Here is a 19,091-nt window from a genome sequence, read left to right on the forward strand (position 1 = left end):
ACAATCACAATTTGCAAATAAATCCTCATTTTGTTAATGCCAATTTCCTTTCACAATGCTTTTATACTGAGTTTAACCATTCAAAAGTGCTTTAGTGTCCCCGAAGCCCCTGTCTTTGACTTTGACAGGGTCTTGGTTGTAATAAAATAACTAAACTAGAGCGGTATTGTCAGGAGAAATTGATATAGATAAAGATTAAACACAAAATTGGCTGTGTATATGTAAAACTCATTATTATTCACTGACTTTCTCAAGGTTTTTTTTTCACTGAACTACACAGCCCCGTTCAGCCCAGCTGCAATGAGCGATGAAACCTATTAAATTCATTTATAATAATATGTGGGTTTTTATGTTAGCGTTCCAGCCGTGTTTTTTTTTTTTTTTTTTTTAAATGTATACATTGAAAAACATTTTGAAGAACTGACCATATAATAAATTGTCACACTGAAGACACGTTAAGAGGTAAACAATCTGTATTCGTTTTGCATTTTCCTCCCTCGATGTCCCAAACGGCTCCCATCTCACGGAATTGCCCAGTAGCCGTTGACGGCTCTTTAGGAGACGGATCGAGCCCACTGTAACACTTTTCTTTTTTTCTTTTTCATTTGTTTTGTGGAAAAAGAAGAGGAGTACAAGTAAGCCGTTTCACACAGACACTTCCCAACTTCTAATTTCTTCGAATGTGTAGCATGTAAATCCAAATCTAGTCCGGGCTTCTGCATCGCCAAAGCGCTAGAAAATCTTCGAGGTCGGGCTAGCTAACGACGTTAACGTTGCTCAGCTAGCTAGGTCACTTGCTAGAAAGCTACGCGATAGCATAACGTTAGCTAACCTCATTATTCTGCGATACAACCTCGAGACAAGTCGGGACAAGACCAGGTCAGTGGCTGGCAAATATTGCATGTTTCATGTAAATTATTATTCCGTTACGTTATGTGGAGCGAAAGTGAGAACTGCTGGCTTTAAGACAACACGCACTGTAGCCTGCAAGAGGTTTTGTGGGTATCGGTCCCATTTGTTGGAAATGAGCTGTTCCTTGGTTGTTGTTAGCTAACGTTAGCTAAGTTAGTCGGCTGCTGAGGCGACGTTAGCCTAGCCTGGCTAACTGGTTTCCTATGTTGCGCCATGTCGTCATGTCCGAAAATTAAATTCAATTATGTGTGCACATGTGTGGAGTAAATGGTGTTTCTAGTCATATCAGTAAGTGGTGGTTGTGGCTAGTGGCTTAATTTGTAGCCGACGGTGGCTAAGCCGACGTATACGCAAGCTAACTTTAATAAGTTAGCCGGTAGCAGGTTGTTTGCTTGGAGGATATAAGATGCAGTGTTTGAGCACCAGCTAAACTGGTCCTGCCGTGCAATATCGAAACTGGTTTAGTACTGCAAGAGCTTGTATTTATTAGATGCCACTTTTCACAGGCCAACACGATGAGTCTCAGCTTGTGTGTATGTTGTGCTCGGTAAAACATTAAGATTGTCCAGCTGGCTTATAGCTAACGTTACTCAGCCGGTCTATGTAATATGCATCGGGCCTGTCTCCACCGCCATTTTGTTTTGTTCTCCCAAAAAAACATTTTTCTGTGTTGTCTCACGCTTATTGTTTGTGGTATATTATCAACACTGCATTCTGTTAAGGCCCGATTGCCATGTCAACGTGATACAAAAACCAACAGCTCGCTGGGATCTACGGCCATAAGCTAACGTTACCGCAAGGCATTCAAAATGCATTATGAAACATCGCAGTCCCCCTCCCAACGTGAATATCGAGGCCCTGTATTAGCAAGCTAGTTAGCAGTGTAAGAAGACTGGCTAATGTGGTGGCGACAATCAACAGATAGTGGTTTATGTCAGTAACATCACCACTAAACATTTAATATGATCACTTATTTCTTCGTAAAAGAACTGTTTAGTTGCAGCACTACCGGTGTGTATTTACAAAGCGTGATGTTATATCAGTGTGCAGTGCTTGTCGTTAGCTATGGCTTTACAAGGCCCCTTTGTGGTGTATTGCAGTAATGGCTTGCTAACGTTGCTGCCCCGTTAATCCCCATACAACATGTAGCTGGCCAGCCATCCCACGACCTAATTTTCTAATCTCATCGGGCTATTGAGACGCGGCGCAGTGCTGCTCGGTAGTCGTTGTGTAAAACAGATTGTTGCTTCGTGTATTTGTCTTTAGTGACCGCGTAGGGGTGTGATGTATGAATCACAAACATTATACACTGTTTATTTACAAGGTTTAGTGCGCAATAATAGGTTTTCTTTCCTTTGAGAGTTCAGAGCTGTTTGTGGTAGCATTGGTGATTGCATATCTATCAATTTGAATCCATATGGCTACGCCATTATTGTTTATCTTGTTCCTGTTATGAGCCTCATTGCAGCTGTCTGTTCTATAGACTTGTTTATCAGGTGTGCCCAAGACTGACAAAGCAGTTATGTCATGTGATATCATTAAATATTTCAGCTTATCCAATTATTGAAATGTTGATATAGACAGGCTATTGCGATGCGAAACAAGGTGACACAATACTCGGCACCATTGCTCAAAAGCCTATTTATAGCTCTAATATTGTTCCTTTGGTTATGAAGCATTTGGATTGGTTTACATTAATTTCACCACTTCAAAATGCCAGTAAATGAAATGACTAATGGTTTGTGTTGCATAAGAATCTTAGGAGAATCATCTGTCCTCAGTAATTATGCCTAATGGGAGATGGGTGGGGTGGGAGGCAGTTGAACCCACAGGATATAGCCAAATCATTCTGAATTGGACAGATGTCAGCCCAGTGTGTTTTTATTGATGTGCAGTAAAATGGGTTCAGGCAAAAGGCCTGGCAGTTGCCATGGAGGCAACCCTTTTTTTCAAGGCAAGGCATAGAAGAATATCATTTCTAATGTGTCACCATGGCAACCATGGTTCTGCTTTTTTTCTTAGTTAGTACAGTGTTTCCTGTGATGAGGTGTGCAGTCATGCACTGTACCAAGTCTGAGTCTTATTTGCTAAATCATATCAAACACACCCCACACATCCAATGGAATCTGCATTTAGGACCCCCCCCCCTCCCCCAAATTGTTTGGCCGCAGAAGAAATGTTACTCTCACTTTCCCTGTATACCTGGTGTCAAATGACCTGCTCTCTCTCAGTCTCAGGGCTCACCATACTCAATGAGCGGACAGCGCAATGTCAGAGCGCTCTGGGCAAACTGCAAAGGGGAAGGATGGCAAAACCAAGTATGCGTCTCTCAACCTGTTTGATACATACAAAGGAAAGAGCCTTGAAGCACAAAAGCCTGTTGGTGAGTACATTGATATTCCTCATATCCAAGAATTCTTTTTATGTCATACATCAAATCTAGTGAATTTGCCTTACTGTCTCTGCTCATAACCCAGGGAATTCGATTTCACAATTAGATGCTTTGCCTTGTTAATTAATTATTTTTTTTGCTGGATTTTTATTTATTATTTTATTTTTTGCTGCTGATTGTAATTGTATAAGACCAGTGTTAATTTATCAGGTGTAGCCTGAAGAAACAGATCAGCTTTGGTCACATTTGGAATTATCTGTTGGCCAGTACCAAGTTTGATGCATTAGCTTAGTGTCTCTCTAATGGCTGTTGTGCTTTTTGCCAGTGCAGGAAGTGGATAATATGCTGTATTCCTCAGCGAGTTGCCACCCTGGTTTTGCTGATGCTGTTGTTGTTTTCAAAGATCTGGGATGTCTTATTTATTAGAGATGCACCAGTCCAATCAGGTATCAGATCAGTTCTGATCCACTACCTGATTTTGGACATCTACTAACACCAGAGCTCGTTCTTCTTTCATTATTACTCTTATTAATAATAATTGTTCATTTTCAATGAGAGGCGAGCAGATGAGCGATATGGGGCGAGTATCGCGGGCAGGTGTAGTGGGATTTGGAAGCAACTTTTTACAAAAGTCGCACCTGTGCTTGTGCATGCACATGTCCACCCGCCTACCTCCTTGAGTAAAGTTGGCTTGTCCTAAACTTTTGATGGGGCAATGGAGAAATCACTCACCCAGATGAACAGTCAGCGGACACAAGGTGTGTTATGTTGTGTCTCTACCATCAAATGATGAAACTGACCAGACTCAGATCTGGAAGCCAGCATGGGATGTACCCCTGCTCTCTTGCTGCTGTTACTCCAATAACAAAAGTAAACTGATCTCCAACTGCTGTTTCATGGGTCGCTTACCCATAACCCACAGTCAGCTACAATGTTTACTTTGCTAGTAGGCAAATTTGTATGTTTTTTTTTTTATATACATTTTAGACATTTTTAGGGAACATACTGTTTGTGGTATTTTTCTGCTGAAGTGCTGTGGTCATTGGTGTGGTTACAACACGCAGATTTGCAGGTCAGCCTGATGTAATTTAAATCCCTTCACATGGGACGTAGTGAGTACAGCTGAGCGGCAGCACAGAGCCGCATGCACTTTTCGCCACCTGTCTAAAAAGCCCCTAATGGTCCAGGGCAAGCGTTGCCTGTACATCTAACCCATAGAATTCTGATGGACAAAAAAATATAGGGACAACAGGATATATTTTTAATACTGTTTAGTTACTAACTATGTGCTCCAGCATTTTGGCTGTGGGCTTAAATTGGATCATTACATATATGTAATTCATGAAAACATCAGACTGTCTGAAACATCAGTCTAGACTGGTATGTCGATCAGTAGCATCAGTTCAATATCCAATGAATGAATTATATCAGTGTCAGTACTCAGTACTGATATTTAATTGAATCAGTTCCAACTCAGTTCTTTGTAGGCCTTTACACCTTTCTGATCAGTGCACTAGTGTGTCAAACTGCTATAACCAAATAGAGAGGTATAGAGAAATTGTGCATAACTTGAAGGGTGAATGGCTCCTGTGCCTTTCTTGCCATGTCAACCAAGCCTCTGAGCCATTGAGACTGAGCCGAGACAGAGGCTCACTTGTGGACACAGTTTGACTTAACTGCAGAGTCCCCAGTCTATGTTTTATTCAGGAGCTCCCCACCAGATCTAAGCAGCTGTCCCCATTTTCAAAATACACAATTCCCCCTCCTACATAGCGAAGCCATGTTCTGCTGTGGTTTCTCTCAGCCTCCAGAAACAAATAAGGGATTGATATTCATCACAGATTCACATTTCAGAAGGGTTATAGCACTGAAACCAGAGGAAGCATTTACATGCATCTGAAACATTAATACTCATCTATCAGCTCTAGGTGAAGTGAGATTGAAGCTTTTTTAAATCGTTACTTCATCAGTAACTTTTTCACAATCCATGTTTATTAGAACCATCTGATTGAAACTGTAGCTTGGCCCTGTTGGATCGTGTGGTTTGTTAATTGTATATCAAGCAAAGTTAGCAGCGACCACCATTTCTGTCCATTGGTCCTTCCTTTCTCCCAGTGGTTTTCGCTGATGTCAAGTCAGTGGTCTTTCTCTGTGCTAATGACCATCTTAATTACCTCCCTTTCTGCTTCATATCAGTTCCCCCCCGCCATGGCCTGCAGTCTCTTGGTAAAGTTGCCTCTGCGCGGCGTATGCCACCCCCTGCCAACCTGCCCAGTCTGAAGGCAGAGAACAAAGGCAACGACCCCAACGTCTCGCTCGTTCCCAAAGACGGCACAGGATGGGCAAGCAAGCAGGAACCAGCAGACCCAAAGAGGTAAGAAATTACTTCCCCTAGACATCTCAAAAACATGTATGTGTTTCTGTTCCAGCTGATTGTAGAAAAGTGTTTTAAGTAGTTCTTTTGCTGATGCTGTTTCAACATTATTATATGGGAAAATGTACTTTTTGAAATTTTTCTTTTGAAGAGTCATCTTCAGTTAGTCATAAGTGGAGATAGAAACGTATTTCGAGTTTTATACACAGGGTGTAAAGAACCCCAGTGTTACACTTTTTATTTGCTGGAGTGTATAACCAGTAAAAAAATGTTAATTATGGGCGAATGGAAACCCAACAGTGATATTTTCCTGTCTCTCAGTGCTGTGTTCTACGCTGTATTCTATGTAAATGGAGTAGGACACAAAGACAGGTCTCTCCACAACGATATGGAGTAGCCAGCCAGGGGGGGTTTGGCTGTAATAGCCATGTATGTCATCTCTTGCACATTCTAATGTCACCATTCCATCATACATACTGATCTGAGTTATTGCGTAGTTTAATGAGTTTGTCTACCTGATTGTAAACATGTAGTGAATTGCTGCAAAGGAGAGTTAGGCTTCTTGTCCACCCACACAATCTTTCTAATTAGCTAGTAATATTTAAAACCACACCTATTCCCAACTGATCAGTCAACTTTTGTAATTAAGAATCTGTAGACCTTATTTTTATTTATGTTCTGACACTTTTGGGTAGCAGCTTTCTTCTCCATTTCTTCTCAATTGATATGCTCCAAACCTATAGGCAGTAAGCAGGTGTGATTTGAGAGTGAAGATGAGAAGATTACTCAATGGCAGGATCAGCAAAAAAATGTAAACTATGGATAAAGTATATGATGTGGAAAAACAAATATGCATGATTGTATTTATTACTGCTGGAAGTTCTGTTACATTATGATGTGGTGCATCTGACATTAGTTTGCATAATTGGTCAATGTTAGAAAATACAAGAGCATTCATAAACATTCACAACATTGCTTGTTTTAGTGTGCGTTTGCAATGTGTCTTACACCTACTCTCCACCACAAGAACCTAGTGCTAATTTGGGGCTTATGCCAGTGCCAGTTTGAAGTTGGTTCAACCTTGCGAACCATCTAAGAACCGGTTTGCTTTTCCATGGGCTAGAGCTGGCTAAAGAGCCATGTCATTATGTCACTGTATACGTTTCCGCGCCTCGGCAATGCTCAACAGACATGCGTTTTCACTGCCTCTGTCCCAGTGCAGCTAGCAGGATGTCACGGGAAAACAGTCTCTTCACAACGGCTATACTGCAGCAGCAACTGCTGGGCAGGGGAGGCTGCTTCTCTCCCAAAACTGTAAAATGTGGCAGAGTTTGATATAAGCTTCCAACAAGCTGGGGTTAAAATCTATTAGTTCAAATCCACATGAAATGACCTAACATGACTTCTACTTCCTGTAAAACAGAATATCTTTAATGGTGACATTATCCTACACTAGTGGGTGTGAATTAAAATTTCAGCCAGTAAAATCTTCACAAATCTTTAAACATCCTCTCTCATCCACCTGTTCCTTCTAATAAAATTGTGTTTCTCTCCTTTTGGTTTCAACTTGTGAATGATCCCTTCCTGCACAATGTCCCACCCAGACATCCTGTTTCAACAGGAACTAGATAAAATAAAGAAAATAAGAGTTCATTTCAAGGGTTTTTTAAATAGCCTGATCCTTCACACCTGTTTTGATGTAATTGACTCTTTTTACTGATGTTGTACAGTATTCAGTGGGGTCTCGACTTGACTGTTAGAAACACTGATCTAATCACTCTCTCCTCCCTCTTGTCTGTCTCCTCTATTTTACACTTTATTTTTTCTCTCAGTACCGATGTATTGTCAGCACCGCAGCCGGAATCGCAGCAGCCTGTGGTTTCACAGATGCCTGCATCGACCCGCCCGAGAACCCCGCCAGCTCCAGAGGTACTGACAGTTACAGGAACAAATAACAAATTATGGATGCAGAATCACACTGCATTGTTTTCTATTATGTAACTTAATCAGACTTGTGTCTCATAACTCAGCACCTCAGTGCCTCACATATTTGCTTCTTTTTTGATGAAGGTGGCTTTATGAGTGTTCTAATTTCTATGCTATGTATTGTATGTCTGCTGACATGTAATTTGGATTTTGTTTTTTGTGTGTGTCCCTGTCAGGCTCTAGCGCCAGCTTCAGCCCAGGCCGCAGGGGCAAGGTCCTGGGCACAGGCCAGTGTTACACTTGGAACACAAGGGGATGGTGGGTTTTTCCTTTTTTGTTCTTCCAGTGCATTTCTTTAGAATGAGCATCTCACATGTTACATGTTGCTCTCTGTGAATGGCATCACCTAGTATTGATACTTTTTGCGTAGGTGGAAAGGGATCAAACCAACCGTCGCCATTCTCTCGCGAGGAATTTCCCACCCTGCAGGCGGCTGGCGACCAGGACAGAGCTGGCAGAGAACAGGGCACTGCAGATCAGTGGTATGGGCCCGGACCAAGCCTCCGCCCCCAGAGTGAGTATCTATCAGTCTGTCTAGTAGATAATCAACTCAGCTACAGTGAGACACTTGACTCCTATTTTCCCAATCAAAGTGCTATCATAGTGTTCAAAAGTTGATTGGGTCTCTTCACCACCATCATCATCATCATCATCACAAATGTGCCGTAGGACTCTCGAGAATTTGCACTCGTTAGGTTTGTGTTTTTTGTTCCAAGGTTTGCAGTGCACTGTGCTTGACAATGCAAAAAATTAATAACAAAGACATAAAAAAACACGTGCTAAAAAGGTAATCCAACTAGAGGATGAAGTACTACAGAGGTTATCTAACATTAAGTGATATGGATATTTTATGCATGTAAAGCAATCAGGTCACATCTCTGAGCCCATTCCATTAAGATTCATAAACTTCATTATTGTGTTCTTTCTTCCCCTCTCTGCTCAGACGTTACAAGTTGGCGGGACGGTGGGGGCCGTGCCCTGGCACCCACCCTGTCCGGGGAGGGGGTAGCAGAGGGTGGCAGTGGCGGGGTTATGGTGATGGAGGGGGCGGCTGGGGCAGGCCAGTTACCCCCTCAGAACCCCCAGTCCCATGGGCCACCTAGGAACCCCCCAGCAGGCAGCCCCGCCCTGCCCCTGCCCCAGCCACCCGTGGGGCCTGGGTTCCCCCCATACCGGGGGATCATGCCTCCCTTCGTAAGTTTTCCTCCTCACTTTTCTGTCTTCCAAACTTATCTATTCTTCTTGCTTTAACTTCATCAAGGTGTCATTTTCTGTAGCTGTAGGACTTCCTGCAGTGCAGTGCATCCATAGATATCATTTAGGGCTAAATACTATTAACAGTTGTGCACAGATGGCCTGCACAGTGTAATATTAGCAAGCACTGCCCTTCATGATGATTTTTATTCAGTTTTTACTTAATCTAAATGAATGTCTGACTCAGCAGAGGAGTTGCTCAGGCAGTTACAGTAGGGTTAGGTTGCATCAGCTTGGTGCCAGACTGTCAGTCTGCTTCACCTTTAATGTGGTATTGTCAAGGTTTCAAAGGTGCTTGGATTTTCGAAAGTGCTTGAAACTGCTTGAAATTATAATTACATTACTTTCATAGTAAATGGCTGGGTTGGTGACACATTATCAACGTGACTTTTGGTGTGTTTTGTATCCCTTCTGTAGAATGCTCTCACTAAATGTAATTTTGGTGGGGGTGACATGGACACAGTGGTATCAGAACGTTATTTAAACTTCTCTCACTTTCTCTCCTAGATGTACCCTCCCTATCTGCCTTTCCCACCCCCCTATGGCCCCCAGGGGCCCTACAGGTACCCACCACCTGGGGAGGGGCCTGCCCCCAGGTAAATTGCCTTGCATTTCTCTCTGATACAATCAAAGTATTGTGACACACAGTGCATTGAATGCAAATGAATGAATAGATATGTTTTATCATGGTTGTGTAGGGTTTTAGGGATCACCACTTAAATTAATATCTAATTGAATTCTCTTTTCAAATGCAGTCTTTCCCTGCCTTTTTTGTTTGTTTTTTCATGTATCTTCATATTTCTGACTGAGAACCATCTTTCTCTCCCATAGGTTCCCTCGTGGTCAGGGTGGTCCTGATGGAAGGCCTCAGGGTAGTCCTCGTGGTGGAGGTGGAGAGGTTGTGAAGCGCCCCTCCATCCTGAAGCAGGATGACCTGAAGGAGCTGGATGAGCTGGACCATGATGGAGATGAGGGTTGGGCAGGTGAGAACATATGCATGCACAGATAAATGGCTAATCTTTGCATGTAGATTGATTTTTTTTTTTTTTTTTTTTTTTGATCACCTGACATTTAGATGAAGTGCAAAAAATTTATCATGTGCTTGCTCTAGTACAGAATGTTGATTGTGCACTTGCAGCGCCTACAGCTAGCTCTACTCTAGTATAGCTCTAATATACTCTAGTAAAGCTCTACATAGCACCTGTGAAATCTTCATTTTTTTGTGCAAGGCAGTGACAGTCTCACCCTGTTCATTTTTCTCAATGAAGAAGGACTCTAAAATACCTATATATTGCAAAGCTGAATGCAGTGCACAATGTTTTAGTGCTTAAGCTCCTAAATGATTTAGGTGGTGATGATATAGTAGTAGCTAGTGAGGTTAATGCTTTCCAGTGCATTCAGATATGTTGTACTTATCATGTTTCCTACTGAGCCCAGGAGAGAGGTTCCAGGCATGGCATAGATCTATTCAGTTGATGAAAGGGGGGGGTAGAGGATCAGGTTTATCAGAGTGGGTAGGAAGACATAATGAAGTTGCATTGCTCAGTGTCCCATGCAGTTATTAAAGCTACATTAACCAATAAGACACGCATTTTTTTTTTTTACAGTAAAATGATGCCTTGCAATGTGAGAGCTATCACTGTGGGTCTTCTTTCCACCATAAAAGTTACATAAAGTTGTTATTGGTTGTTTAGAGTTTTCTAAATTCCTTTAGCGGCCCAAGAATATGCTCCCCCTTTGAACTCCTCTTCAACCACGTGCCACTTTATCCAAAAATTCTCTGAAACCACACATTCTGCAGATAAACGCATTCAAATTTCCTCTGGTGCTGCAATCAGCACTGTGCTGACAGAAGAAGTTCATTCAAAGTAGTCTACAACTCACCAGAGCCTTTTGAGAGTAGGGCTGAAACAACTCATCGACATAATCAACGAAACGTGACCGATTATGGAAATATGTCAATTTGCATAATGTGTGTTGACACATCACCTGGTCAAAGCATTGATTCCCAGGAGAACAAGTTGCAGCTAAAACACCTCGACGACAGTCATTTTAAGTGAGCAAGTATTAAAGACAGCGACCCAATGGTATGGCGTTCTGTAAGCTCTGCAAATTGGAAATGGCTTATGACAGCAGTACGCCTGCTATGCATGTACACATGAACCAAAAACATCCTTGAGCGCTTTGTCAAAATGGCAAGACAGCTCTGTAAGTCCACTATTATGCAAGTAGCATAGCACTTTTTAAAGGAATAGCTCAGTGTGTAAATTGTGTGTGTAACAAGTGGAGTGAAATGTATTCCTCATTTCCATCCCAAAAACACAATCTTTCACCCTACCTTTTTGTACAAGCAATCTACCATGTACCTGGAAGTAGGACTGACACTGTGTTTACAAATGTAGTTTGAGCTCTCAGTACCCAATAGTCATCAGAAATTGCTTGGTGCAGCTTTAATGTATATTGGGGTTTTTTGTGCAGTGATTGCAGTTGTTAAAATTTATAACTTATGTTTATTGTTTCTGCTTTTTAACAGGGGCACATGAGGAGATTGATTACTCCGCCAAGTTGAAGTTCAGTGATGATGAAGGAGAAGAAGAGGGTGACGAGGATAGGAGCGGAGAGAGCAAAAATGGCTCACGGTATATAACCATGTATATACAAATGAAGATTATGATCAAGTGATAAAGATTGGACTATTTTTTGTCAAATCAAATTTACGTTTACTGTTAACAGTGACTGTAATTTTCCAAACAATATCTGTAGTCAAGACATCCTTTTTAAAAAGCAAAACATGATGTATTGAGAGGTTTACCTTGTTTTCTTTATTAGGGAGCAGCAGAGATCCCAGGATGGCCCCTCTGTGACCTCTCGCTCTCGAGCCTCAGACAGCAGTGGGGACACCCGCCGCACCCCTCCCACAAGTACTGATGATGGGCCCACACCACCCTCCAGCAAGCCAGGATGGGCCGAGGAGGGAGGCAGTGGTTGGGGCAGCCAGGGGGCAACATCCAACTACCAGGTAACATGCTTAACAGGAGCTAGGTGTTGTCCAGACAGGCCATGCTAAAGTTGTGAAAAGATGAGAATTCTAAACATGACATAAATTGCGAGCCGTTCCTTACAGAAGCGCAAAGATTTATTTGAGGGCAGAGATGGGAGTGCATGTGTGTTTTGCCAGTGTAGTTTATTGTGGTGGAGCTTGGCTAACTGTGTCTACCTGTATACAGGGGCGCAGGCCTGGACTGGGTGGGCCCCGGGAGCAGCCCTCCCCCCCACCTGGGCCGCTCCTTGGACAAGGGCCCTACTCCTATTACCGACAGGTAGATATATGGATAGGGCCTCATAGATAAGCCATTACTGTCATTCTTTCATCCACCGCCCATAGACCTTTTATATACTAGTTCATCTCTAGAAAAGACGTTTGTTTTTTTCCATGTGATTATTATCACAGTTGTTGTAATCATTTGTTGTGCATTTTTCCTGACAGAAATACATTGGCATAGCATTGCTATCAAAAGGGTTGGTTATTTTTAATGGAACCTTATATTTGTTTTTAACACAATCTACTCAGGACCGGCCTCATAACCAGGGTGCCTCTCTAGCCCCTGGGAAGGCTGGGCCCTCTCAACATCAGCCAGCAGCGGGAGGCCCCACCCCTCCTCCCCAGGCTGGTCTGCTGGCACCCGGGGCCCAAGGGGAGGATGAGGATGAAACTTGGCGTCAGCGCAGGAAGCAGTCCTCCTCTGAGATCTCTGCTGCTGTGGAACGTGCCCGCCGGCGCCGCGAGGAGGAGGAACGTAGGATGGAGGAGGAGAGGCGTGCCGCCTGTGCGGAGAAGCTGAAGAGGCTGGATGAGAAGCAGCAACAGCAACAGGGCAGCAGTACAGGTGGGGGCAATAGTAAAGCCCCCAGCCTTGACGGGAACTCTACGGCTGCCACAGCAGGCAGCCCCAGTCCATCTCTGTCAGCCTCAGCCTCCTCCCCCAATGTCAGTCAGCCCCCGTCCCCTTGTGTGGACCCTGAAGAGCCCCCACCACTGGCTGTCCAGTCAGGGTCAGGCTCTGGAACCAGTGACAGGCAACGCGCTAACAGCAACAGCAGCTATGACTCTAGTGCAGGTAAGTTTGTCTTGCACTGTCAACAATGGTGACTGATCCGAATCATTTTGATTGTTGATATGACTGACTTATGTCATTCAGCTTTCTCTATCTTTGGTGTGCTGAGCTGTGCATATACAATAAAGCTACCATATCTTGATCAAAGCCCCCTGATTCAGCCCCGTATCTCTGCATTTGTATTCACTCCTTGTACTTGAAATATCATGACTGTTGTCTCAGTAAGTTGTTCTCAATTTTGAGTGCATTACACCTCCCTTCACAAACAGTCTGAAATATTGGTACACTTTCTTCCTTTCCTTTCCTCAGATGCACAGCAGTGTCCTCAGCCTCCTGTGCCCCAACCACAGCAGCCCCCTCTCGAGGCACCTTTACCAGTAGAGAGTAAGGAAGAGGCCCTCGGCAGTGCTCACCTCCGTACTGGAGGAGGTGGTGGTGGTGGTGGAGGAGGAGGAGGAGGAGGAGGAGGAGGGGGAGCAGTGGACACTGTAAAGATTGAGAATATGGGAGGGGGTGCAGGTCGTCAAGCCAGTGGTCCCCCTGGCCAGGGATACTCAAAGTACCAGAAGTCTCTTCCACCACGTTTTCAGAGACAGCAACAGGTCAGGTTTTGTGTTTGTGTATATTATTGATGTCAAGGTTGCACTTGTGTGGCTTTCACATGCCATATATGTTTGTGTTTTTTGTGCCATACACAAAGTCAGGGAGCCCATGTAGTTGGCTGTTGACCAAGGAGAATTAGCATTGACACAGTATTGTGATATTGATTATTGATTCTAAAACTGATAACAAAAAATTGATTATAAATAATTGAAAACAATTACAGAAACATTTTTGAAATATTGTACTCAAAGGCAATATTTGTGATATTGTTGTAAAAGAGTCTGATTTGGGGCAAAAATCTGTCAGCATTCATCAGCACCCTAATTTTCTTGGGAAGCTACTCACCTACCAGCACTGGCATTAATTCTTTGTTAACTGCAACAATTAGTCTTTACATTTTTGTTTGTAATACATCCTAAATGTTATTTTCTCCTTTTCCTTTGTTTGTCTTTAGGAGCAGCTCCTGAAGCAGCAGCAGCAGTGGCAGCAACAGCAGCAGCAGCAGCAGCAGCAACAACAGCAGCAGCAGCAACAGCACAGCCAAGCATCCCAGAGCCAGCTGCCACCCCAGCCACAGGTTCCACAGGGTCCCTCCCCAGGTTCTACACCCCAGCCTGGACCTGGACCCAAGCAGGGTGGGCCTCTGTATCAGCCCAGCAGTATGGGTCGACCCCCACCTCTGCCAATGAACTTTGACCCACGCTGGATGATGATGCCGTACATGGACCCTCGCATGATGCAAGGCCGCCCCCCACCCATGGACTATTACTCTGCCGGCATGCATCCTTCTGGTGAGTGAACATATTATTGTCTGTTAGTGTCTGTTGAGTGATTAGAAGAGATTAATGGAAGATCATTGTGTCCAAATAATAATGGTATGATATAGCAGAATCACAGAAAGCTAATCAAATGGTGGGCCACTATGGTGGCTATGGAATCATCAGTTTGAATCTGGTCCATGACTGGATATGCCATGTTCATTCTTTCTTAGCAATTTTGGATTTTGGTTCAACAGTATATTGTACAATTTATTGTAAATGCAATATAATGTTAAAAGTTTTGTTAAAATATGTGATACAGTTCCCGTCAAACATTGGTGTTCTTTTGTGTTTTTCTGTCTCTGAATAAATCCTTTCTTGTCACAGGGCTTATGGGGCGTGAGCGGTCTGATTCAGGTGGCTCTGGTTCAGACCCCTTTGACAGGCAGCAACAGCATCCAGGGCACCCTCATCGTGGGACCCCGCCTATGGATCCAAAGCTGGCTTGGGGGCCAGAGGTGTTCCCTGGGGGAGGAGAGGGCCGTGGGCTTACTTCCCCTCTGAGGCAGAAGCAGGTGATGGAAGAGGACGATGTGGCCAAGGGGCCCAGGTATGGATATAGGAGTCAGTTGTAGAGGGAGATTTAATTTTTAGATGTCACAGGTGTTCAGTAGATTAGTCCCTTTGGATAACTCCTATTTAGTCCTAATGGTGATTTTAAGTTGTTTTTCCTTTGTTCTTTTATTTCCTTTTTTTTTCTTTCCCTTTTGTGTTTACTTGATCACATCCTTTGTATGTGTTGCATCAAGAAACACATTTGAAATTATTTATACCCCCTGGATATTCTTTTAACAAAATGGTTATGCTGAGAACATATCCTTATAACGTATATCTAGGCTCCAATATTACTTACTATTATATTAAATTACTTTATGATTATTTCCATTGTCCTTATCACAGGAGTGACACCCCTCCACATCGCATGCGAGAAGGTGGACTGGGCCCAATCCAGCAACCCAGCTCCAGCTCTGGGTCCTCAAATCAGACCCCACCACCAGTGGGAACCCAAGTGGGGGCTCAGGGAGGCAGCCACCACCCCCATCACTATATGGGTGGGCGTGGCAACTACAGCAACTTCCCTGACCAGGGTGCAAGGATGCCCCCCCACCAGCAGCAACAGCAGCAGCAGAGGGGTGGTGAGAGGGGCAGCCAGCAGCACAGCTTCACACAACAGGATGAGGGGCCTCCCCGGGGGTCCCAACAGGGCCAGATATGGGGAGCCCCACACCCCCACTATGATCGCAATGGTCGGGCAGATCTCTCTCCCATTGAGAGCAACTCTCACCTTCACCACCATCACAGCCACCACCCCCACCAGCCTCACTTCCCTCTTCACCCCCACAAGTCTGAGAATGGTCGTGAGAGAGGTGGTGAGGCCCCCACTAAGAAGGGTGACCCCTCTCCCCCACTTCACCAGCCCTCTCTCTCATCGTCCTGCTCTTCCTCCTCCTCCTCTTCCTCTGCTAGGGAAGATGGAAGTGGCAAAGTCACCATGCATCACCACCCAGCTCAGAGGGAGACTGAGGCTGGCGTTGGGCACAGTGTTGGTGAAAGAGCCAGCAGTGGTAATGTTGGCAGTAGCAGCCATGTGAAACAGGAGAAAACAGGTCCAGCTTATGCTCCCCATTCCTCCTTGACCACTGGTCCACCTTCCTCTCAACATGGCAGCCATGCTCAGCCTCATCAGCAGCAGCAGCATCCCCAACCCAAATCTAACCAAAGAGGGGGACGGGAACACAAGACAGAAACCCAGTGGGGCCCACGGCCTGGCAGCAGCAATACAGGGGTGGCCTCTTCACATGGCAGGAGGGCCAACAATGCAGGAGTAGGTGGGAACAACACCCGTGGAGGGGAGGACTCCTCCAACACAACAGACCACAAGCCCTCCAGCCAAACAGGAGGCAGCAATCCTAACAAGAGGGCAGGCCCAATTAAAAAGCCAGTACTGAAGGAAATGAAAAGAGAGGGTGGGGAAGCTGATGGAGGAGAGAAAGTGGGTTCAGGCCCTGGTAAAGATAAAGAGCAAGATGGTGGCCAGCTCCCCTCCACGAAGCAGGAAGCCTCTGCCATATCCCAGAATGCAACAGCTCCATCTGGCAAAGATGATCCAGCCCAGACAGCTAAGCCCAGGAATGGAGGAAAAGAACGGTCCTCAGGAGGAGGAGGTGGCGGGTTAGGCAGAGGTCCTAAAGATGCAGACACCACTTCATCAGGATTTTCAGGCTCTTCCTCCAGGAGGGAACGGGACCGCTCCTCTGAGAGAGGAGGCAACACTTCCTACCACCATGGAGTCTCTGCCAGAGGCAGCAGAGCCAGCCGTGGAAGAGGGGGAGAGTTCTACGGTCGTGGTCGTGGTTACAGGGGCACCTACACGGCCAGTGCTGGGCCTAGTGGTGGCAGTCGGGGCAGAGTGGGCGGCAGGAGCGGCAGAGACTACCGCTCATCTGCTGCCAGTGGCTACCACCAGGAGTTCAAGGGTGAAGGGGCTGGTGGCAGACATGGTCAGGACCGGTCCCAACACAACCCAGCACGTGCCAGAAACCGTAGTGAAACCCGTAGCGAGGGCTCAGAGTATGAAGAGATACCGAAGAGGAGGAGGCAGAGGGGCTCAGAGACTGGCAGTGAGAGTGGTGGCAGTGATCTTGGTCACTCGGACAAGGAGGACACCCGGAAACCCAACACCAAGAATGGCTCTGATAATGCCGCCACCACTGGCAGCAGCAGTGTTTCATCTGCACCAGCCAGAGGTTCCCAGGCCCGTGTCTTCACCCCCAGGGGCGTACCCTCCAGAAGGGGAAGGGGTGGAGGCAGTGGAGGAGGAAGTATCTACAGGAGCAGTGGTAGTGCAGGAGGAATGGCTGGAGGGCACAGGGTTGGAGCCAGTTCAGCCTCACACGGCTTGTCTTCCAAATCTTCAGCATCAGCCCGGAAGCAGCAGGCCCCACCTCAGTCCTCCGGGCCCAAGGACACGGGCCGTGGAGGAAACGGTGGGGAGAAGAAGGACAAGGCAGCTGATGGAAGCCAAGCCCAGAGTCAAGGGGCCAATGCCCCTCAGTCCTCTTTACCTACTGCTGCTCCCTCTACTCAAGGTTCCACTGAGAATGGAGGGGTTGTGACCCAGCAGTCTTCAGCCAACTCCACATCAAACTCTGGAGGACCCAACGCGCTCCCGCTCTCCAGTGGCCGAGGGTTCCATCCCAGTGGATTTGAGCGACCTCCTAGACGTCGCCGCCATGGGCGTTCCCAGCACCAGCAGGACAAGCCGCCACGCTTCCGGAGGCTGAAGGAACGAGAGAATGCAGCACGCATCAATGGAGGAGTTGGGGTCATTGGAGGAGGACGACCCTCCTCTCCCTCCCTGAATTCAGTTCAGGACAATGATGGTGCCCCCATCTCTGCCCCCATCACAGGTAATGCCCCAAATGCTAACCACAATGCCACACTAACAGCCAACAGTAACAACAACAGCAGCAGTGGTGGTGGGCATCTTGGCAATACAAACAGCCACCACCACCACCACTACAACCAGGGCAACCCTGGGCAGACCCACTCCCAGCACCACCACAATCATGGAGCGAAGTCCCCTGACTTCTCCAACCAGAACTCGGACCAGGCCAACGAGGAGTGGGAGACGGCCTCTGAGAGCAGTGACTTCACAGAGTTCCGAGAGAGAGAGGGAGGAGGAGGCGGAGGAAAGTCCTATTCTTCTCACCATCATCACCACCTAGGGAGGGGAGGAGGGGGTAGCGGTGGAGGAGGAGTGGTAGAGCGTGAGATGGCAGGGAAAGAGTCGTCAGCAAACAAACGAAGTTTCTCTAGCCAGCGGCCTGGAATGGAGCGTCAGAACCGGAGGGTCAATGCTGGAAGTGCAGGAGGAGGAGGCGGAGGAAGAGGCCCTCGAGGCCCGCCTGGTGGGGCGCCGGCGGTGCTGGTAATGGAGGTGGCAACCGTGGAGAGAGGCGAGGAAACTGGCCCTCACCAAAAAATAGGAAGTGATGGAAGATTTCTGAACATTTCAGATGAACCCCACACCCATTTAAACCCACCTTCTTACATCTTTATTCCTCTTGATCATTTTCTCATCCCTTATCTGTTCTCATCCCTTAACATATTAGCACATTGTACAGTATATGGAGACGGTGTTCACGTTCACTTTAGCTGTCCCCCGCCGCCTCTCTCCCCTCTTCGTCGATCTGCTATCTACCGTCCGTTATTGTAAATTCTCTCTCTGTACCCTGTCTTGCTCCCCTTTCAGTTGTGCCCCCCCTTCCCTTCCCTCAAGAATCTCACCCCAGTTGGAATCAACAGGCATGTGGTTCTCTAATGAACGCACACGTTTTGACTGAAGACATTCACACAAAGAAATCCACACACACTTGCATATACAAGCACAATATGACATCTTAAAACACATGGAACACATACGCAGTCATGTGGATGCAGTGCAACATGAAAATGTGGGATTGAATTGGCAAAATATTAGATTGGGCTAATTTTTATATTTATGTACCTGTGTATATTTCTACCACACTTTGGGCTCGGGTGGTGTTCAGTAGTGCGGGTCTGCGTCAACTTCCCTCACAAAGGGAAAGAGTGCAGGCTCTTCCTTTAATGAGAACAATTGTACCATAAGATAT

At 45.8% G+C, this 19,091-nt stretch overlaps 1 protein-coding gene across 1 annotated transcript; it reads left to right on the plus strand.

Annotated features, from left to right (window-relative positions):
• Positions 1 to 514: 514 nt before the first annotated feature.
• prrc2a (proline-rich coiled-coil 2A) lies at positions 515 to 18,583 on the plus strand. Its single transcript, XM_030064389.1, is given in 18 exon segments — positions 515 to 635; positions 3,144 to 3,295; positions 5,501 to 5,678; positions 7,511 to 7,607; positions 7,841 to 7,922; positions 8,035 to 8,178; positions 8,608 to 8,858; positions 9,426 to 9,514; positions 9,750 to 9,901; positions 11,452 to 11,557; positions 11,748 to 11,937; positions 12,146 to 12,238; positions 12,490 to 13,036; positions 13,343 to 13,635; positions 14,091 to 14,427; positions 14,782 to 15,004; positions 15,355 to 18,365; positions 18,368 to 18,583. Coding segments are annotated over 17 exon segments (5,991 nt in total). The 5' UTR covers positions 515 to 635; positions 3,144 to 3,180; the 3' UTR covers positions 18,451 to 18,583.
• The last annotated feature ends 508 nt before the right edge of the window (positions 18,584 to 19,091 follow it).

This window comes from Myripristis murdjan, chromosome 11 (assembly GCF_902150065.1).
Source record: "Myripristis murdjan chromosome 11, fMyrMur1.1, whole genome shotgun sequence".
NCBI lineage: Eukaryota > Metazoa > Chordata > Actinopteri > Holocentriformes > Holocentridae > Myripristis > Myripristis murdjan.